This window comes from Pezoporus occidentalis, unplaced genomic scaffold (assembly GCF_034315485.1).
Source record: "Pezoporus occidentalis ecotype Australia unplaced genomic scaffold, CSIRO_AGI_Poc_V1 ctg117, whole genome shotgun sequence".
In the NCBI taxonomy this organism is placed as follows: domain Eukaryota; kingdom Metazoa; phylum Chordata; class Aves; order Psittaciformes; family Psittacidae; genus Pezoporus; species Pezoporus occidentalis.
Window position 1 is genome coordinate 5,487,803 of NW_026912961.1, and position 18,157 is coordinate 5,505,959.

General features: G+C 39.7%; 1 protein-coding gene across 10 annotated transcripts in view; it reads right to left on the minus strand.

Annotated features, from left to right (window-relative positions):
- Positions 1 to 18,157, minus strand: part of TRPM3 (transient receptor potential cation channel subfamily M member 3) — a 376,067-nt gene that overhangs the window by 246,975 nt on the left and 110,935 nt on the right. For 5 of the 10 annotated variants that reach the window (XM_062641304.1, XM_062641295.1, XM_062641229.1 and 2 more), the window contains exon 1: positions 9,249 to 9,480. The exons of the other annotated variants lie outside the window; for them this stretch is intronic. In XM_062641304.1, coding sequence (XP_062497288.1) covers positions 9,249 to 9,338 — 90 coding nt within the window. In that variant the 5' untranslated portion in view covers positions 9,339 to 9,480. Of the gene's footprint in view, positions 1 to 9,248; positions 9,481 to 18,157 lie in introns of those variants that run through there. 10 annotated transcript variants of the gene reach the window in all.

Genomic DNA, 18,157 nt, shown 5'->3' on the forward strand with positions numbered 1-18,157 from the left:
TGGATTAGAACTGAGTAATTAAAAAAAAAGTACTTGGCTTCCAAGCAGTATTAATTTGCAACTAGATATATGCAACAAAGATGATTAGAGGACTGAGGCACCTCTCCTATGAAGACAGGATGAGAGAGTTGGACTTGCTCAGCCTGGAGAAGAGAAGACTCCAGAAAGACCTTATAGCAGCCTTTCAGTACCTAAAGGGGGCCTGCAAGAGATCTGAAGAGGGACTTTTTACAAGGTCACATAATGACAGAACAACGGGGAATGGATTTAAACTGAGAGAGGGGAGATTTAGGTTAGACATTAGGAAACAATCCTTCACTATGAGGGTGATGAGGCACGGGCACAGGTTGCCCAGAGAACCTGTGGCTGCCCCATCCCTGGCAGTGTTCAAGTCCAGGTTGGATGGGTCTTTGAGCAACCTGGTCTAGTGGAAGGTGTCCCTGCCCATGGCAGGGGAGTTGGAACTAAATAACCTTTAAGGTCCCTTCCAACCCAAACCATTCTATGATTCTATGATATGAAAGATAATACAAAATTACAGCCATCACATCCAAAACCAAAGGGATACATTTAAGCACTGCTGTGTTTGTCTTAATGAGCATTTTGGGCAATTCTGATGCCTGATCTACCCATCCTTCAGGCAGGCAGAATTGACCTCTTCATTGAATGGCTCAGTCATTGGACTGCATGCAGCAAATTATTTGTTATCATTATTACCATTGTAACCCGGCACCGCTATTGCTTCTGTGAGCACAAGCTAAGCAGCTAAATGTCAGAAAACTGCTTTGAGTGATGCAATTCAGAAAAAGGGCCTGTCAGGAGGTGGGCAGAAATGTATCAAAAAAAAACTGAGAAAAGCAGTAGTATTATGGCTAGGTTGTGCAGATCTTCACAGTTTTAATGTGGTAACACAAAATTTGCAGCTAGAAAAAAACTGTTCATCAAAAAGGGCCTCCTGCATAAGACAGCGCCTAGTAATTTGAAATACTGAACCCAAAAGCTGAACATGAACATATTTAGAAAATACTGTCTGTGATTCAGAAAACTTAGAAAATTCTACATACAATCATGTAAGTCAGTCTGGAATGTTGTCCTCAGGGTATCCTGCAATTAGTTCATCCATCTGTAGTTTTGGTCTGCTTTGTAGCTGTATGCAAAGATGCATGTCAAGTCATTGCACTGGGAAACTTAGGTGTGATATTGCATTACAACAGACCCAGCAGCAACAGGCTACATCAATTCAGTAAAACACAAAAGTTCAAAGAAGGCATCCTTCTGTAACAAAACAATGCAATGCATTCTCCTTATATTCTTAATTATGATGGCTCAGTAAGCTACTATGTCTGCCAACAACACGTGAAGAAAAAGACAACTGAAAGACTGTGCTCGGTCACCTTCTCACACCAGCTTGATGATTGTTTTAATTACATTATAAGAATCTTGATTATTTTCTTCAGTAACTTTCTTGACACTGAAAAAAGCACTTTGTCAGACTGTTTCATGTCATCATATTATTTGGGGGATGAAAGATATCTTTGATTAAATGATTTTATTTCATGCTTTATTATCGGCTTTGACATAAATTTCCAGAGACCCTCAAAGGGCATTTCTTTTTACACTGCAGCATAGCCTTGTTAGCCATTCAGGTGGAATAAACCACTCTGCTTCACTTTATGGTCCCGTGCTCAGAATTTTTCACACAGCACCCTTCTGAACCTAAGGAATGGTATTGCAGAACATTAAAATCTCATGCTGTTAATACAGGGTTCCACTAACACAGTAAGTAGCCCTGTATTTTTTTTTTTTTTTAATTTCTCTGGAAACAAGACCATCTACTTTTTGATAGTCAAACTTATTGCAGTGGTTTGTGTATTACCAAGATCAGTGGGAATTTGGGCCACTTACCACCTCTGTAAGTATTCAAATCTGGAAAGCCTGAGCCTCATGAAAAAACAGAGATCATTTATGAGCCTTTCCCTTCTGTGTGCGGGAATACGGATGATCCTGGATGACTTCTCTGATACCTCACCTTTGCCATTGGCCATGCAACACAGAAGAAGGAAAAACTGTGCTGTATTTTCTAAGCTGAAGGTAAAGACACTAGTGAAACAGACAGATTTAGGGAAAGGTCTAAAAAATATGATTGACACTCAAGAGGATAAAAACCTGTAGCTGTTGGAGGATTCTTACTTTGAAAGAGTCAGGTACTTTTGTACCGTAGCTGCTGAATCAAGAGTGAGAATTTAGTATTACCTTTTCTATCACTTCCTTTTGAGAAGCACTCACATGGTGGTGACATACCTAGAAAGAAACGCCATTTTTTCCTAAAATTCTCTGGTTTAAAAGAAGAAAGTTTGCATTCACAAAGCCTTTTTCAACCTGAAACTCAAAACCACTTTTCCCTCTAAGTGAAAGCAGCAGACTACAGCTTTCTCTTTCAAAATGGCACTGATACGTCTACTTCTTTTATCTGTAGGCTAGAAACATGACTTCTACTGCTAGACTTTCTGTTTCGATCTCTCCCTTTCTTTTTTCTTGTGATAAAATTTCTTTTTGCTATTACATCACTTCCAAGTCAATGGTCACCAGCCCGAGTGAGATTCATGGGAAAGATTCAGTCAATAAGGCAAACTGCTAACAATCCCCAATTCACCGTAGATAACATACAAAATGCACACTGCATCAGAATTCACCAAAGTGACCTTTTCTGTACATGAAAAAAAGAAAAACATCATCAGCTTCCACATTTTCTTTCCCTTCTGAAGAAATGAACTGGCATAATGTTAGAAAAAACTTAAGACATGAACACGCCCAGATCAGCACCTGTCACTGCTGATGAGAAGCATGACTTCTAGAAATAAGCAGCTTTTCGGAATGTGCAATCCCCAAAAGACATGTTATCAGTTCTTCAATCCCAGGTGTAAAATGTCTTCACATGCTGCCATTACTTGATTTAAAACATGAAGTACTAGAGGTGCAGCTAACAGTTGAGCAGCAGTAATGCAACCATACCTGTGAAAGGTGCCCTGAAGCTACTTTGCAACACCCACTGCTCCGCTGATTTGGGGTGTTAAATGAATTTCTGGGTGATAAAGCAGGAGCCTGCAAAGACAAAGGAATGGTCTAGCCAGGTCTCTTTCCCGCAATCCTTAAATGATGAAACTGAAGGCACAGGAGTAGAACATACAACAGAAAGCAGAATCTTTCTCTTTGCTGCTAACACAGCTTTTTGGCTTCTAAGGACAAACAATGGACCACAGAAAACCTATGAATTAAGAGTCAAAAACACTCAATATCTATTATAACTGTAATAGATATAACTATGATCTTCCTGTCAGGAAAACAGAAACTGGTATATCAAGTAATTTCTTTCTGAACAGAACTTATGTTCATTCTTAAAGCTCATCTTTCATACCATACACAGCATCCCACCATACCGAGAGGCGCGAGTACTTTTTCTATTAGAGAATCTACAAGAAAATTGTTACATTGACTGATACTTTCTACATGTCAGTGTGTTAAACAATCTGATCCCAAGGGGTGAACTGTCATTACCTCCCAGAATTTATCAAATCCTCTTGAAGGAAGCATAGTGGTGGCTCATTTGTTATTACAATTTATGTCAGTAAGCAGCTAAGTGCAGGCAAAGGTAAATTACTATTCTCATTTTACTGTCAGTAATGTGCATATTACTTTCAGAAACATTTAGTGTGCCAGTTCACTAATGATAATAGTATGCATTAGGATTTGTTCCAAGTATCTCAGTTTTCCAGTCAAGATTTCATAAACCTGTCTTTTTACTTTGTTGCAATTTGAAAGGCAGACATACATGGTAAATTAGCTAAAATAATAGTCAAAATAAATTCTTAACTATTACTCAGTGATAAACCAGATGACTCTACTGCCAACTGGGTATCAAAAGACCAGCCAAGAGATAAAAATCTACACATTTTGACTGCCTCCATTTCTGCTGATTTTCTCATTGATAGTGAAGGAAATAGCACAAGAAGTTTACACTTCTGTTTATGAAGACCATAACACAATCTAACATTTCCATCTTATGGTTATGGCACACAAATCCGCTTAGAAGTGATTTTGAAAATTATTAGAAGTATCTTTCCTGAGCTAATGGACTATTCTATCAATCCAATAACTTTTTTTTTTCCCTTCAAACCCATCTGAGGAATAAAATCAGTTTCAAAACACACAGTCTTCTCTCTTACAGTCACTTTTTCTCACAGTAGGGTGCTTAGAAGCATAAATATTTACTATTTTATAGAGAACACGTTTCATTCTTCCACCATTCTGGAGAGGCAAATTTTTCATTCAATTTATCAAACCAGGTGTCCTGAAATAAAGTTGTATTTGATAATCAAATAGCAATGAGATTCTAGCTGACTCAAGCTGTCGAACAGTGTGGTGTTTCACCATGTACCTTCATAAAGCCTGCCAAGTGATTCCCCATCTTTTTTTCCTATTGATACTTTATGGACATAACTAAACTTGCTGTATCTGGAGAAATACTGACAGAATTTCATATGTATATATCGTGACACTTAAAAGACACTGTGCTTCGTTCTAATGAACTATTTTTTACCTTTTTAGTTTTCTCTGGGGCTACCTTATATATTCTTGGTAGGGCAATCAAATAAAAATAAGAAAAATAAGACCTAGTTCCTCATTTGGTAAGCAACTTAGTGTCTGATTTCTTAAGTTTCTAGCAATTCCTGGAGGTAGATTAGGCTGCTGCCCATGTTAAGTAAATGTTCTTTGCATTTATGTAGTAGATAGAGCTGAGCAAGCACTTTTACAGAGCCATGAGCTGGGAAAAAAATTCTCCAAAACATTTTCTCCATTGTTTTTTCTGATTCACAGTGATTCCTTTGCTCTGTCCCTTACAAAGTTCTTGCCTTCCAAGCCTACTTACTGACATGCAATTCAAATTCATTATAAAAAAATTTAGTAGTGTTACTAAGAAAAAAATAGCATGGGTAATTTGTTGCTTTCCAAATGTTTAATGTCGTACTTCTACACATGCATGTCCCTAAATCTGTGTGATTGCACATTGCAGACCTTTTAATTTTTAGTCCTCTGTCTACTCCCAGTTTAGTTTTTGGTTTGTGGATTTTGGTCTTTTTTCAGTGTTTTGCTCATTCCTCGATCCCCTGGCATGTCCATCTGTCCCAGCAGAAATGCAACATCTGCAGTCTCTCCCAGGGCACAGGGTCCCCTGAGAGAAGTCTTTAGAATGATGTCATTCATTCATTTTTCAAGAGCATACAACACTGCTCTGAAGCATCTGTTCTCTCTAAATCCTGCCATTTGGACTTTGCTTCCTTTCTTGGGACACAATCTCTTCTTCTGACATATGGAGACTCAGAAACTCTTCTCCACCATAAACCAAACAGAAACATGACTACCAGAGCTTCCTGCAACTGGAACAGTAGCTCTTACATGTACAATGGCACAAAATGGATCAGGACTGCTTGCCACCAATATTAAGCCTTCCTTAAAAGAAATTAAAAAAAAAAAAAAATTAAGGTAGCAAGACCAAACACACAAAGAAACAAGCTTCATAACTTGGGCAGAGAAACAGAAGCTGTGCACGTCTCTGCTGGAAAGCCACCTCTGGAAACTAATAGGACCATCTGAGAATTACGGTTCCCCTCTCTGCGCAAAGCCACCCTCTTTGCTCGTGTGCTCAAGGCACTTGTTAATCCTCTTATTTCAGATGGGAAGGCATTAGTGTGTTTGTGTGTGTGTGTTTAAGCATGTAGAAACCACTACAAAAAGTACCAGCATGAAACATGCTACAGGAAATATTTATTAGGGGAAAAAATGGGAGCAGTGAAGGATGAGCTGATGACACAAGCACTGAAAGCATTCTTTAATTATTTGTTCCAATCTGTACTTCAAATACAACTCCCAGTACTCTCTGTGCCTATTAGAAAATGAAAAACTGAGAAAATAGGATTATAAAACCATACCTGAACATGAGGTATTAGTGAAGTAGGTTAGAATAGGAACGCACGCCTGGAAGAAAAGCACAGGGAGCAAAGCTGGACAGCATCTGTAAATGATCCTAGTTATCTATCTAAGTTAAGAGAGGCCACTGTGGCCAGAGCCATATCAAATGTCAGTTCAGGCAACTGAGCACTGCACACCACTTCAACAGAACAGAATACAAGCATAGCCTACCTGCTGAATAACACCTTTTATTATTCATTTAAAATCAGTAATTTCAAGACAATCCTACAGATTTCTAATGAGCAATATAAACTGAGAGGCCCCATGCAGGTCTCAGATTCCACTGTTTATTTAGATCCACCAGTGTGAAATCACTGATGCTACACCTGAAATTACATCCACAGGGTAAGAACTTTAAACTTCTCTTCAAGAAAACATTGCATTAACTGAAAGTTTTGTGTTGTTTATTACCAAGGTCCAGGTCAGGCCACAGTGACTTTCTCATGTGGAAAATGAGCAACCTGGTTTACTGGGAAGTGCCTCTGCCCATGGCAGAGGGGTTGGAATTCAGAGATCTTGAAAGTTTCTTCTAACCCAAACCATTCTATGATTCTATGAAACAGGAAATCTCTGCCATCTCTCATTCTTTACAACTTCTGGCAAAAGTGTATCCTTAAATTTACTGATGTCATTTAGTTGTTTCATTCTGGTAGACTAAGTAAAGCACTGAAATTATAAAGACATAATGATACTTTGTATTCTTTTAATAAATTTACAATGTACACTGAAATAGAGTTCGGGAATCACAGATAAAGCAGAGAATAAAAAATAAAAATTAGTCATTACATACTAGCTTTTGCAAACTTTATTCTGTTACTGGGAGCATTCTCTGCAGAGAAAGGCTGTATAAAAATGGGTCTACTGGATGTCTACTGAGAAACAATATTGCATGAGCCCCCAAGACCACTTAATTAATTTGGAAGCCAGGCAATTAAAAAACGAGCTTAGATTTCTGCAATGGCCTTTCCAATGTTTGTGAATTCCCAGGAGCACTCTTCACTTAGAAAAATAAAAAAAAAAAAAATTATTTTTTAGAGAAAAGACACGAAAGAGAAAAGGACACAGACACCATTCCGATGAGTGAATTTGTGTACATAAACATGTTCAAATTCCCTGAGGAAAACAGCAAAATATTTATACTGCTCATCTGGTAATTTGATTCTGCTGCTGTCAGGCTTTCTTTAAGAGCTCTTCATGACAGGAATATTCCTTCAGGTTGGCTATTGTATCTTTTGTGGAATTAGGGCAATGAGGACCTGCTCTTATGTGAATCACTTGTTTTGTACATGTTAAATATTAGAAAAGACAAGAAGTATATATCAGAAGCAAAATTTTAAGCTGATTTGGATCCTTGAAGATGCTTCTGTATGCATTTCCCTCTCCAGTCACCCAGCTCTGCTCATCACCTCAGGAAGGTGCAAGAGACCCACCTCCTTTGCCATGGTCTCTCTCACACCTCTCACACCCTCTGTGCAGGGGTTACTTGTCTCTGGTTATTCGCCCTGCTCCTGTTAACTCTGCAGGGCCCACTCCTTATCTGGCCCTAAAAGGCTATAGCCGTAGCTTCAGAAAAACATTTTTAGTCAGCTCTTTTAATAATTAATCACAACATTCACCCTTAAAATGTGCAATGAAGAGAAACCATACACAGGGGGCAACAACTGTTTGCCAAAAAAAAAAAAAAGATAAATATTGCAGACTCGCCTCTCCCCTCCAGTACTGAGAATGATGATAAAATACCCCATACCTGAGCTCTCACACCTCAGGAAAATTAGGTTTTCCTACACGTATCTGACTTGTAGAGTATGGATATTCTAACATGTGCTTTTGGCGTGGGGGGGCTGGGAGGAAAACCTTTGCAAAAGAATCCACACCACTTCCTGATTTGCTCTGTATGACTTATATTTTGATTTTTTGGCAACCTAAGTTTTATCTTCTCTTTTTTACAGCTGCTCACAATGTACCTCCCAGCAGCCATACATCTGGTTTGGAAACAGAAATATCTTCTAGGGTAGTGCCCTCCTGTCAGGATGCAATACATACCTGTTATCATAGTATAGTCACTTGTGCATAACAATAACCCATGCAATACAGATCTGCTAATTGCACTATCACCATGCTACACTACTACTCTAATATGTTGCATTAGTAAGGACTGACCTAATTTCGAAGCTACCCACACAAGTATCAAATGGTTGTATCAAACATTACCTTCTAATACACCCTTAGAGTACCCATGTTTTACCTGGCCGCATATTAATTTCAAAGCCAAAACTAGCAAATACTAAGATAAACTGAGATAATTCATGTCATGAATCCAACATTTTATAAAACGTATTACAGGTGCAGAAGCCTCAAGGGACCTGATCATGTTAGCTAAATTTTCACTGTATAATCCAATTAACTGAGAAGTTCTAAGAACAAAGAAGACTTTTCAGTTTAATGCAACCTTTTTTCATCACAAAGTTGATTCAAGAGATTTTGTTTTCCAGTTACAAATGCCTCTAAAGCAGCTTCAGTGGGCCATGCAGTAGTAGCAGTACTTTGTGTGCTGAGACTAAGAGCCCTCCATTGTCTGTAATTTTTTTTTCCCCAAAACAATTATCTCCTAGGAAAACACATTTTAAAACACTTTCAGAAACACCCTCAAAACTATGCAACTTTGGAAGCAAAGAGATAATCATCACCAGAAAGTTTCACTGATTATGTCTGCTCTGCCAGTCTTTAACCGACCTGTTCCTGTGTACACCTTTCAACAAACCAAGGTATTTTTGGCCACTCACATACTGCTCCACTTACAAGTTGGTCTGAGTGGTACCAGATCTTTGTGCGTTTCCTAGGACGAGGCAACCCTAAAGAACGGATAGCAGAGAACTGCTCACAAAGGGACACACCTTAGCAACAGACTCCTTCTTCACCCCTGGAAGTTCACGGCTTGTTTTTTTTAAGACAAAACGAACAAACACAGAGGATACCCACCACCCTTTACTACCTTTTTACCCCACTCACAGACCTTTCTCGACAGATAAACACGCTGAACCGGAGCACAATTTTGGTACCTTCAGGTACTCGCAAGGGGCTTTAAAGGTAGCAAGGAAGCTAATTAGAGGCAAAGTTGGGGCTATTTCTGAATTAACTTTCCAGCAACAGCGTCTGCAGTCCTCTGGCAGATGCTGAGCGGCTGGCGCCACACCGGTTTTCAAAGCGTGCTGTCACCGTACCTTCAGAAGCCTGACGGAGGGGAGGAAAGCGGCATGGCACAGCTTCCGGATGGTCCAGTTCAGCGGCCGGGGAGCATCGGTCTGATTCATGACCCTCCGCAAATCAATCCCACTGGGAGATCAGCCGCAGACCTGGCAGCGCCTACCGCGGAAACCGCCCTCCCGGGCGCGGGCACCCCGTGCGCATCCCGCCCGCCGCGGGGCAGGGACCCGGAGGGACCGGGAGGGACGGGACGGGCAGGGCTCGCCCGGAGCGGGCAGCGGGCAGAGGGCTGGGCTGGGCTAAGCTGGGCGAGCTGCGCGGCCGTGGCCACCGATCGATCCTCCTTAAGAAAGCTGGCTTCTGCGTGGGAACAGCAGCGCTCATGCATACCAAATGCGGCTGGATGGAGGCGATCAGCCCGCTGCTGGGGCAGGCTGCGCTGCTTGAGCGGAAAGGGGCAGCCCGCATAAAAAAAAAGGCTGCAGTGAGAGCTGCCGCTCCTGCTCTCTCCTTCCTGCCCTCCTCCGAGAGCAGCCAGGTTAGCCGCTCCCAGGCACGCTGAGCCATCCGCCTCGCTCCTCGGCTTCCCAGGGAGAAAAGACGGGCAGAAACGAGATAATTTAAATAAAGCAAGCGGGGGGGTACTTGTACTTTCTTTCCCAAAGCATTGCAAGGAGAGGGAAATCGGCATGAGGGGAGGGGCCAACGCTCAGACAGCAAAGAGAGAGAGAAAAAAAATTATTCACTCTTGATTTACTGATATAGTGGCCCTAGAAAGCATAGATTCATTGATCTGGCATAGTAATGGTTCATTAGAGGCAACTGGCAGTGGTTAGAAGCCGTATTGTAAGAGTGTAAATGTTAATATATACATTCTGGCAAACACACACACACACACACACACACACCCCGCACAACAACAACAATGAAAAACTAACGTCAAGCAAGCCAAGTTCACAATTCAGCTCATTTTAATATTAAATCTGTGCACAGAACAATTATTTTAAAGCCATGCAATCACTATTAGCAATAGAGTTGGGGCAATACAAGTATAACAAATCATGTTGCCATTAGGGGCAGTAAGTGGCTTTCCCAGCTAATGAAGATCTTGAATGCCAGCTCTCCAGCTAAAAGAAACCTGTTCCCCCAGTATTTTTTTTGAGGGGATGAAGGTTACATGAGGGAAGAGTTAGGAAGTGCAAAAGCAAATATCCCATAAAGCAATGGGAATTTTTCATTTTGCTACTAATGACCAGTTTTTACTAGCAAATATAGTAAGTATATTAATAAAGTATAGCAATGACTATAGAGCAAAACAGCCACTTCTCAGTACAGTTTAAGTATCTCATAAATCAGGTTAGGAAACGTGGATTCTATAGCTAGATTTCACTGATCTGCCATTTTCACATGGCATTCCTTTTCATCTCCATAGTGCACATATTTTTCTCTATTTTTAATTTATTCTTGTTACTGCATATACATACATCATCGATAGCTGGTGACTAATTCTCCAAATGAGGGCAAAGAGATGAAGAATACTATTTCCATGAGGCTATGCTAATCTGCTTGGATCATGTATTACTGTCTATAATGGTTTGCAGTAGGGTCACAAATCTAAAACTCTCTAACATGAAACAGTACTTCTGGTTTGCTTTTCAAAGTTTATTTAAGGACAGGCAACTTTGTGAAAAACAGGGAAACTTTAGTACCTCAGTCAATACCATCAGATCCTCCAAGGAAAACAGAGGATCCTAAAAACTGTAGTTACCCCTCAAGAGCAGGGAAGGATTGGTATTTACATCCTGGTCTTCCTCCCCAAAGGAAGTCTTGTGCTTGTACACAGACTGATACTCTCCAAAACCTGTATATTGGGGCCCATGTAGATAGAGCCTATTTGCATTGAGGAGGAAGCCCAGTACATTTGTGCTTCTTTTGAACATACACATACCAGGCAGCTCTTCCTCACTGTACCCTCTTAAGAACTGTGTGAACGTTCTTATTCAATCTCAGTGTTGGATAAAGTTCTGTCCAGAATATAATGTCCCAGAACATAACTGCAAGGCTGACTTTGCTCCGGAAGGGTTCTCTCACCTCTTCCACCCCACTGCACATGCTAAAATGATGAAAACTCAAAGGTGCAGAGACCAGACCGTGGGTTGTGTATGGAACAGAATGGGTGGAACACCTGGAGCCATTTCCTTGTGAAAAAAGTTGTGCCACTGACTGGCACAAATGGTTACGACTGGGCAGCTAGGTTAAATTATACATATTTAAATGGCTTCTTGCTTGAGCTCAGAATGTATTTGTTTTATAAAAGAGTAAAAAATCTTGCTGTTGATAGTGAAAAGGAACATAAGTAAATTATTAAGTAACTTAATTATTTTCTGAAACCAATTTTACTAAGGCTCCAGTAAACAGACATATTAAGTACATAGAAAAAAATAATTCTGAATTTAAATAGCATGTACCCTAAAATACATGCAGCATGATAACTTTGCTGTTATAATGGTAATAATATCCAGTGATAAAGCTTTTGAGGTTCACAGTAAAAGAAAAGTAAAAGATTAAACAAATCAGAAACAAGGACTCCCAGCACTTCCGTATCCCCCACACTCCAAGCCATGTTAATAACATTTCTTTACCCTTGAAGATCAGGAAGGAGTTTCTTGGGAAGGTGCCAGACTCATCTTTACCTTGACCCTTTCACTTCTGTTTTGTATTAGGCATCTGCCATAAACCTGACTGTTCAGCCTATGTGCTAGCAACAAAGAAGACAGAGCAATCATGGCATGCTGCCCTTCTTTTCAGTGAGTAGAGTAACAAATCTCTGAGGAGTCTCTAGAGCAGAAGACAATAAAGAAACATAACAGATAGCTTTAATAAACTAAAAATAGTGAGCCCAATGTATCTTCTAGCTTCCACAGAGCTTCCTGTCTTTTTGCTGTTTTACATTGCCTTGTGCCTTGCCTAGTCATTTGTATTTGCAGAGAGTGCAAGAGTACTAACTGCAGTCAGTGGCAGTAAGAAAGCTCTTACAGACAGAACATCACCATGACATGGGAACTTCACTTACACCGCAAAGTTCTCGGGTGCCTCTCAACATATTTAATCTCTGCTTTGCCCTAATTTTAATTAATTTTAACCCTTATACATGTATCTTGCCTATAAGCAATACTGCACTGATTTTGAGTGCAAATTTCAGAAAAGTCAAGCAAGGAGATTTCTTTGTCTCGGCAGCAGCCTCCAACAATCTGTGTAAGTGTAAATAGTGAAGGATTAGGAAGCAGAGAAGCAAATTCTGAAAAGTTTTTTTTTTCAGAGATGCTGACAACAATGGTTAAAAAATACAGTAAAAGATTAGGGAGACGTTGGGTTTTGTTTGTTTTGTGCAGCTTTTTATCATTTCAGTGAAAAATTCAGAGTTTGAATCTCTTATTCTGTACGCTGGAAAATCATCTGCTCAGCTTTTCTACAATCTGACGCCCATTAGGAGATGCAAAGATGTGGCAATCCCACTAGAATTTATGCTCCTACTTTGCTAGAGCTAAAATACAGATCTGTCACTTTCATATTAAAACACTTTGTCCCTGAAGAATGCTCACTGCACCATCAGTATTCACATCTAGTCCTTTGTCTCTTGCCAAGGAGCCCCTTTGGTATCACAAGAAGGCATAGCAAATTCCATTGCTTCCTGAAATACAGAGAGATTTCTATTATTCTTAAACCTATTGTTCATGGAAAGCACTTTTAAGAGCACCTCTTTGTAGATTCCTGGCATCAAGTGTGATAATAATCCTACACTTAGAAAGCTCTGATACTGTAAAATTTAACTCCTCTGAGAATGCTACAGAATGAAAAATGGCTGAGAAGTCCATTAACATCCAGACCACTCAGCACACCGTCGATGTCCAGCATTTTCAACCTGAGAGCAAACATTTAGCTAAAAGTATTGTAGACCCAGGTACTGCTCTTCTATCCTCCCTAGCTAACAATTCCTTTATGAAATAAGAGATTCTGTGTAAATCAATAGCAGAAAGGGCAGGCAGGATGAGGAAACCAGAAAGGTGTATTGTCAGTGTGGTAGAAGGCAACCTCTTCTGTGGAGCCACTGCCTAACTGGGGACAAACATCACATAGAGGCAGAAGAGTTTTCCCATGATACCACACCCGTTTTTCTCATGTACATCAAAGATGTGAGAAGAAAGACACATCTTCACACTGCAGCTATAGGCCCTCTTTGCCAAGGCTTCCTTGCTCTTGGAGTACCTTCCTGCTTCCTCAAGGGCTTGCATTGCCCAATAGGGTAGCAAATACCAGACAAAACAGAGCTACTCTTGCACCCATTTGCTTGCAGTGTTCATCATGGGAGTACTACATAGACATCCTGAAGCAGAGGTGTTAGATCTTCATAAACCACTTTGGCCATCTTCTAGGTTCATGGAAGAAACAGCAGGATAACAACAGAAAAAGAAGTCATTTAGAGGCCCTTATTTAAAATTAAAGAGTTAACAAAGCAGTTCACAGGTATAGTTAAGAAGGATCAGACATCTTACTACCCAGACACTGCATGTCTGTAGTAACCTAAATAATAATGAAGAGTATATCAACGAACAGAAGCCTGATTTACAATAGCAATAACTCTTCTTTTTTCCCCCAACACATTCATATTTCAGTTTATTAACTTTTATTTTGTGTGATTTCTTGCAAAATCAGAGGATAGAAAGCTAGTGTGTGTTACAAAGTCTGGATAAACTATGCTTAATTTTATGCCTGCCATAACATCTTAACAGACCCAAATTTTCCTGAAGCTTTACTCAACTGACAATTAATTTATAAAATTCCTTCATTGCTCTCACACCTTTTCTAGCCACAGCATGTCTGAGGTAGTTTTTTCTGCTGTTATGTTTGCTAAGGTAGTCCTGTCTTCTGCCACATAATCATTCTCACTACTCTCTCAGAAACAGACAAAAGTAATGTCTACATGCTTACTAAATGTTAATTAATTTGTTCTAGATGCAGGCAATCCTGTGGACAGTTTCAAGCACATACATAAACGGTATTGTACGTAGCTATAAATTATGGCCTTTGACAAAAGACTGAAAGGCCGAAATAAAAGGTATTATTTATGTTATCTTAAGTTATCGTAAGTGTGTGATGAATATCAAAGGCCAGGTTGGATGGAGTTTTGGGTGATATGGTTTAGTACAAGGTGTCCCTGCCCATAACAGGGTGGTTGGAAATAGATGATCTTAAGGTCCTTTCCAACGATAACTGTTCTATGATTTTATGATTCTATGATTATTTTATTCACATACTCACTATCACTTTGAGGTCATCTTTAACTGATCTGTATCTGGCTTTTTCCTGGGACAGCACTTATCTGGGCTACCACAAGAGATCTCAGGGTACCACAACACACAGCTTCTGCAGAGAACCAGGGGAAGTGCACTTGTGAGACAGCAGGTGATCTGGGCAGTGCAGACAAACACAACACTCCTTTGTCAGAGATACTCTTCCACACACCCCATTAAATTGTTCCCAGTTCCAAAATAAGCAAGTGGAGATGCAGATTAAAGTCAGGCTGTACACACAGAAAATGGAAGTTTAAGGTGGTATGTCACAAGCAGGCTACACCATTATTAGTGGTTTCACTTCTGCAGCTACTGGCAGAAAGTCCCAATAATTCACACCATTTTACCTTCAGTTCCTTTCCACGTACTTGTAAACCTGCCTACCCTTAACTATGGAAACTGTATCCTTGAATGGTGTATTTCACCACACCTTCCTCTTTAATCACAGTTTGCAGCCTTTGGAGTTTATCTTTGAAAGGGATTAAAACACATAGGCGTATAACACATTTATTTTGGGACTAGAAATGTCCATGGTTGATTGTTACTTAGAAACAAATACTGCATTTTAAATTACAATCTATCTTAATTTAAATTGACTTTCAAGTGTAGGCAAGCTGTTAGTTCTGTAACCTCTACAGCATACAACAGAAATTAGGCTGCTCAGGCATTCAGATTTCTGTTTGTACTGAAAGTTTGTTTCCATCTTAGCCATCATGTTCTTATCTGCATTGTTTGTGTTAAACCTGTATCAGTTTTGATGTAATCTCACTTTCTCTAGTATTTCCAGCTCAGATACCAACTTTACTGAGTTATGTTGGTGTAATGTTTTCCTGTAGATAAATGGAGAACATTTTCTAGTCTTGATTATCTTGGTAAATAACATGAAGAAAAAACATTTAACTTCATGAAAGGGAGCAATTCACCCTGACTGTTAAGCATTTCAACAAAGACCCTAAGCAGGAACTATTGTGCAGTGGAGCACTTGTCATAATTTGCTATAGACAGATGCAGTATGCAACAAGAGCATCTTTCTCATCTCAGCTCTGAGTCCTCCAGAAATGGATAGTTTAGTTGAAAGTGGCAAAGAATCATAAAAATCACTAATGCCCTCTGCCAATGAGCTATAAACAATGAAGATAACCAAAGGATCTTTTCCACATGTACTGTATATTTGCATGCTACCCCCACAGCCCCCCCACCTCCACCAGGTTTACCCTCCTCACAAAGGCAAAGGTCTTACTCCAGAGCAGACACCATCTCTGATGATCAAGCCTCCTGCAACCCCTTGGCTTAGAATGGAAGGGTTGAGCACATTTGGGGTTTCACTACCGACCCATATGCTTTCCTGAGAATTCCCTTCCACCAAATTTTTTATCATCTTCAGCATGCATCAGTGAAGACAGCTAATCCTGTGCTGCCTTTAGTACTTTCCCCAGCTGCTCAGTTAGCTGTGTACCAGTATTGATATTGGTTTGAGAAACTAACCTAGGCACTAACCAGGTGCTTACGGTAAAGTGTATCTGCTGATGAATGGTTCAGCCACCAAAACTGAAAAGACCATACTGCAGCACCCTCACACTTGCGAAGAAACACCCCAGTGACTGATACCCTGAACAGACACAGCAGGCAGCACCACAGAAGCATCTGTAGAAAGACTGTCAAATCACTTTAAACAGGCATAATGCTGGCAACTAGCAGCAAAATGTCCTTGGTCCAGAGCTAAAGTTATGAGTATTACACATGTGCTATGAATTTAACAACTGTATACTTGAACTTTTGCTAGGACATCCTTCACTGAAGTTCCAGACTAACTGGAAAATAAAGCTTTCACAAGAGTTACAAGTATCTTTTCCTAATGCATTTTGAGCAGCAACATCTTCTACCAGCCAATGGGATGACAACTTACAGACCTACTGATCTTTTCTCTCCCTTGAGCAATTTGTGCTTTTCTTTTAAAGAATAACACAAGGAAAAGTATAAAGGATCTTCATGAACTTAAACAAAAGGAGAATGGCAAAAGCTTGACCAAGTTTTGCAAAAAAAATGAGTATTATTCAAAACCACACTTTTCAAACACATATAAATGACTCCTGTGGTCTACTTTAAAATACACTTCCAAACTGACCACCTAGGTTCAAGACTCTTTTTAGTACTTTGCGGAGGGGAGTACTTTTTATTTAAAGTCACATACCAAGTCCACATACATTCTTGTTATATCCTGAGCTCAAACACCTGTAACTTTACACCTACATTTTCACTGCTACAATTATAAGCACATCTAGACAGCGACAAGCTCTGGATAGCGTGATACAGGTGTTCCCATAGTGTTTGTTGCATTAATTAAATATTTGCATTCAGTGGGAAACTGCGGACAAAACCAAAGTTTGGTTGCTTTTAGACTGATCACTGATCAAAGCTGTAGGAAAAGTAGTTAATGGCCTCCAGAGAGAATAATAGAATCTCCTAACCAAACACAACAGATGGGTGATGTGAAAATTGCCTGATGAAGGAAATGGTAAAAAAATGCATCAATTGTATCAGATAAGCTGCAGTCTCAGCTTGCACTTGCCTAACCACTTCCCAGGGCTGCTGTTTGAAGGCACCAGTGCAGATGCCTGTAAATATTAGAGAAATGGTCTGCACTGACTTAACTAAAAATCATTTTAGCTGTGACAGAAAAGCCAAACCTATCAAGAGCATACTCCACCATTAAATATGACATTCTGTCATAGTGGTTTACATTATAGACAATTTTTTACTGGAGTCTGATATTGCATGTAAATGATCCTATGACTGTAGATACCTGGGAAATTACTCGGGGAAAAAAATGCTCATCAGGAAGAAATATATTTCCCAGTGATTTTTTTTTTCTTGAAAATAGAAAAAAACTCTTCTTGTCTTTTTGAAATCCCTTTTGTTGTTGCTGATGTTGTTGATATGGGATTTAAACCCTTTTTCTGCTCAGATGTAAAACACAGTTTATTTCCTAATATTTATAAACACAGAAATCAGGAAATTATAAACTAAATCCTCATTGATGTTTTCATATTGTATCACATCTGTTTCACACTTTATAGATGACTTAAATCAGTCCATTTGAAAAACCATCACTCATACTCCAAAAACACCTGCCCAACCTGTATTACTTTAGGGGAGTGAATTTTTAAATATTTTTGGTTGTGAAGCCCCTTAATAAGTAAGCAGCAACATTAGTCCCCTATTGATGCAGTTCTGAACTCTTAAACCAGACAGAAGAGTGGATCTGGAATGTGAAACTGCACTGCAGAAGAATCTATTTTTTTTTGGTAGAGCTCAACTTTAGTACTATTCGTGACAGACTAACTACCCATTTATTTAAGGAGACAAGCTGCCCATGCTTTTCTACATCTTCAAAGAGAGTACACATAACTATTCAGACATAGCAACAGCAGAGTCCACAGGAGCAGGGAAACAGAGCAAAAGAAAAGGAAAGAGGACTGTATTTCTTAAAAGTATCACTCAGTTATGCAACTGTTCTCTGCAGTAGCCTTTAAGCATGCATTTTCTAACACTGCACTGTGCTCATAGCTCCCTTA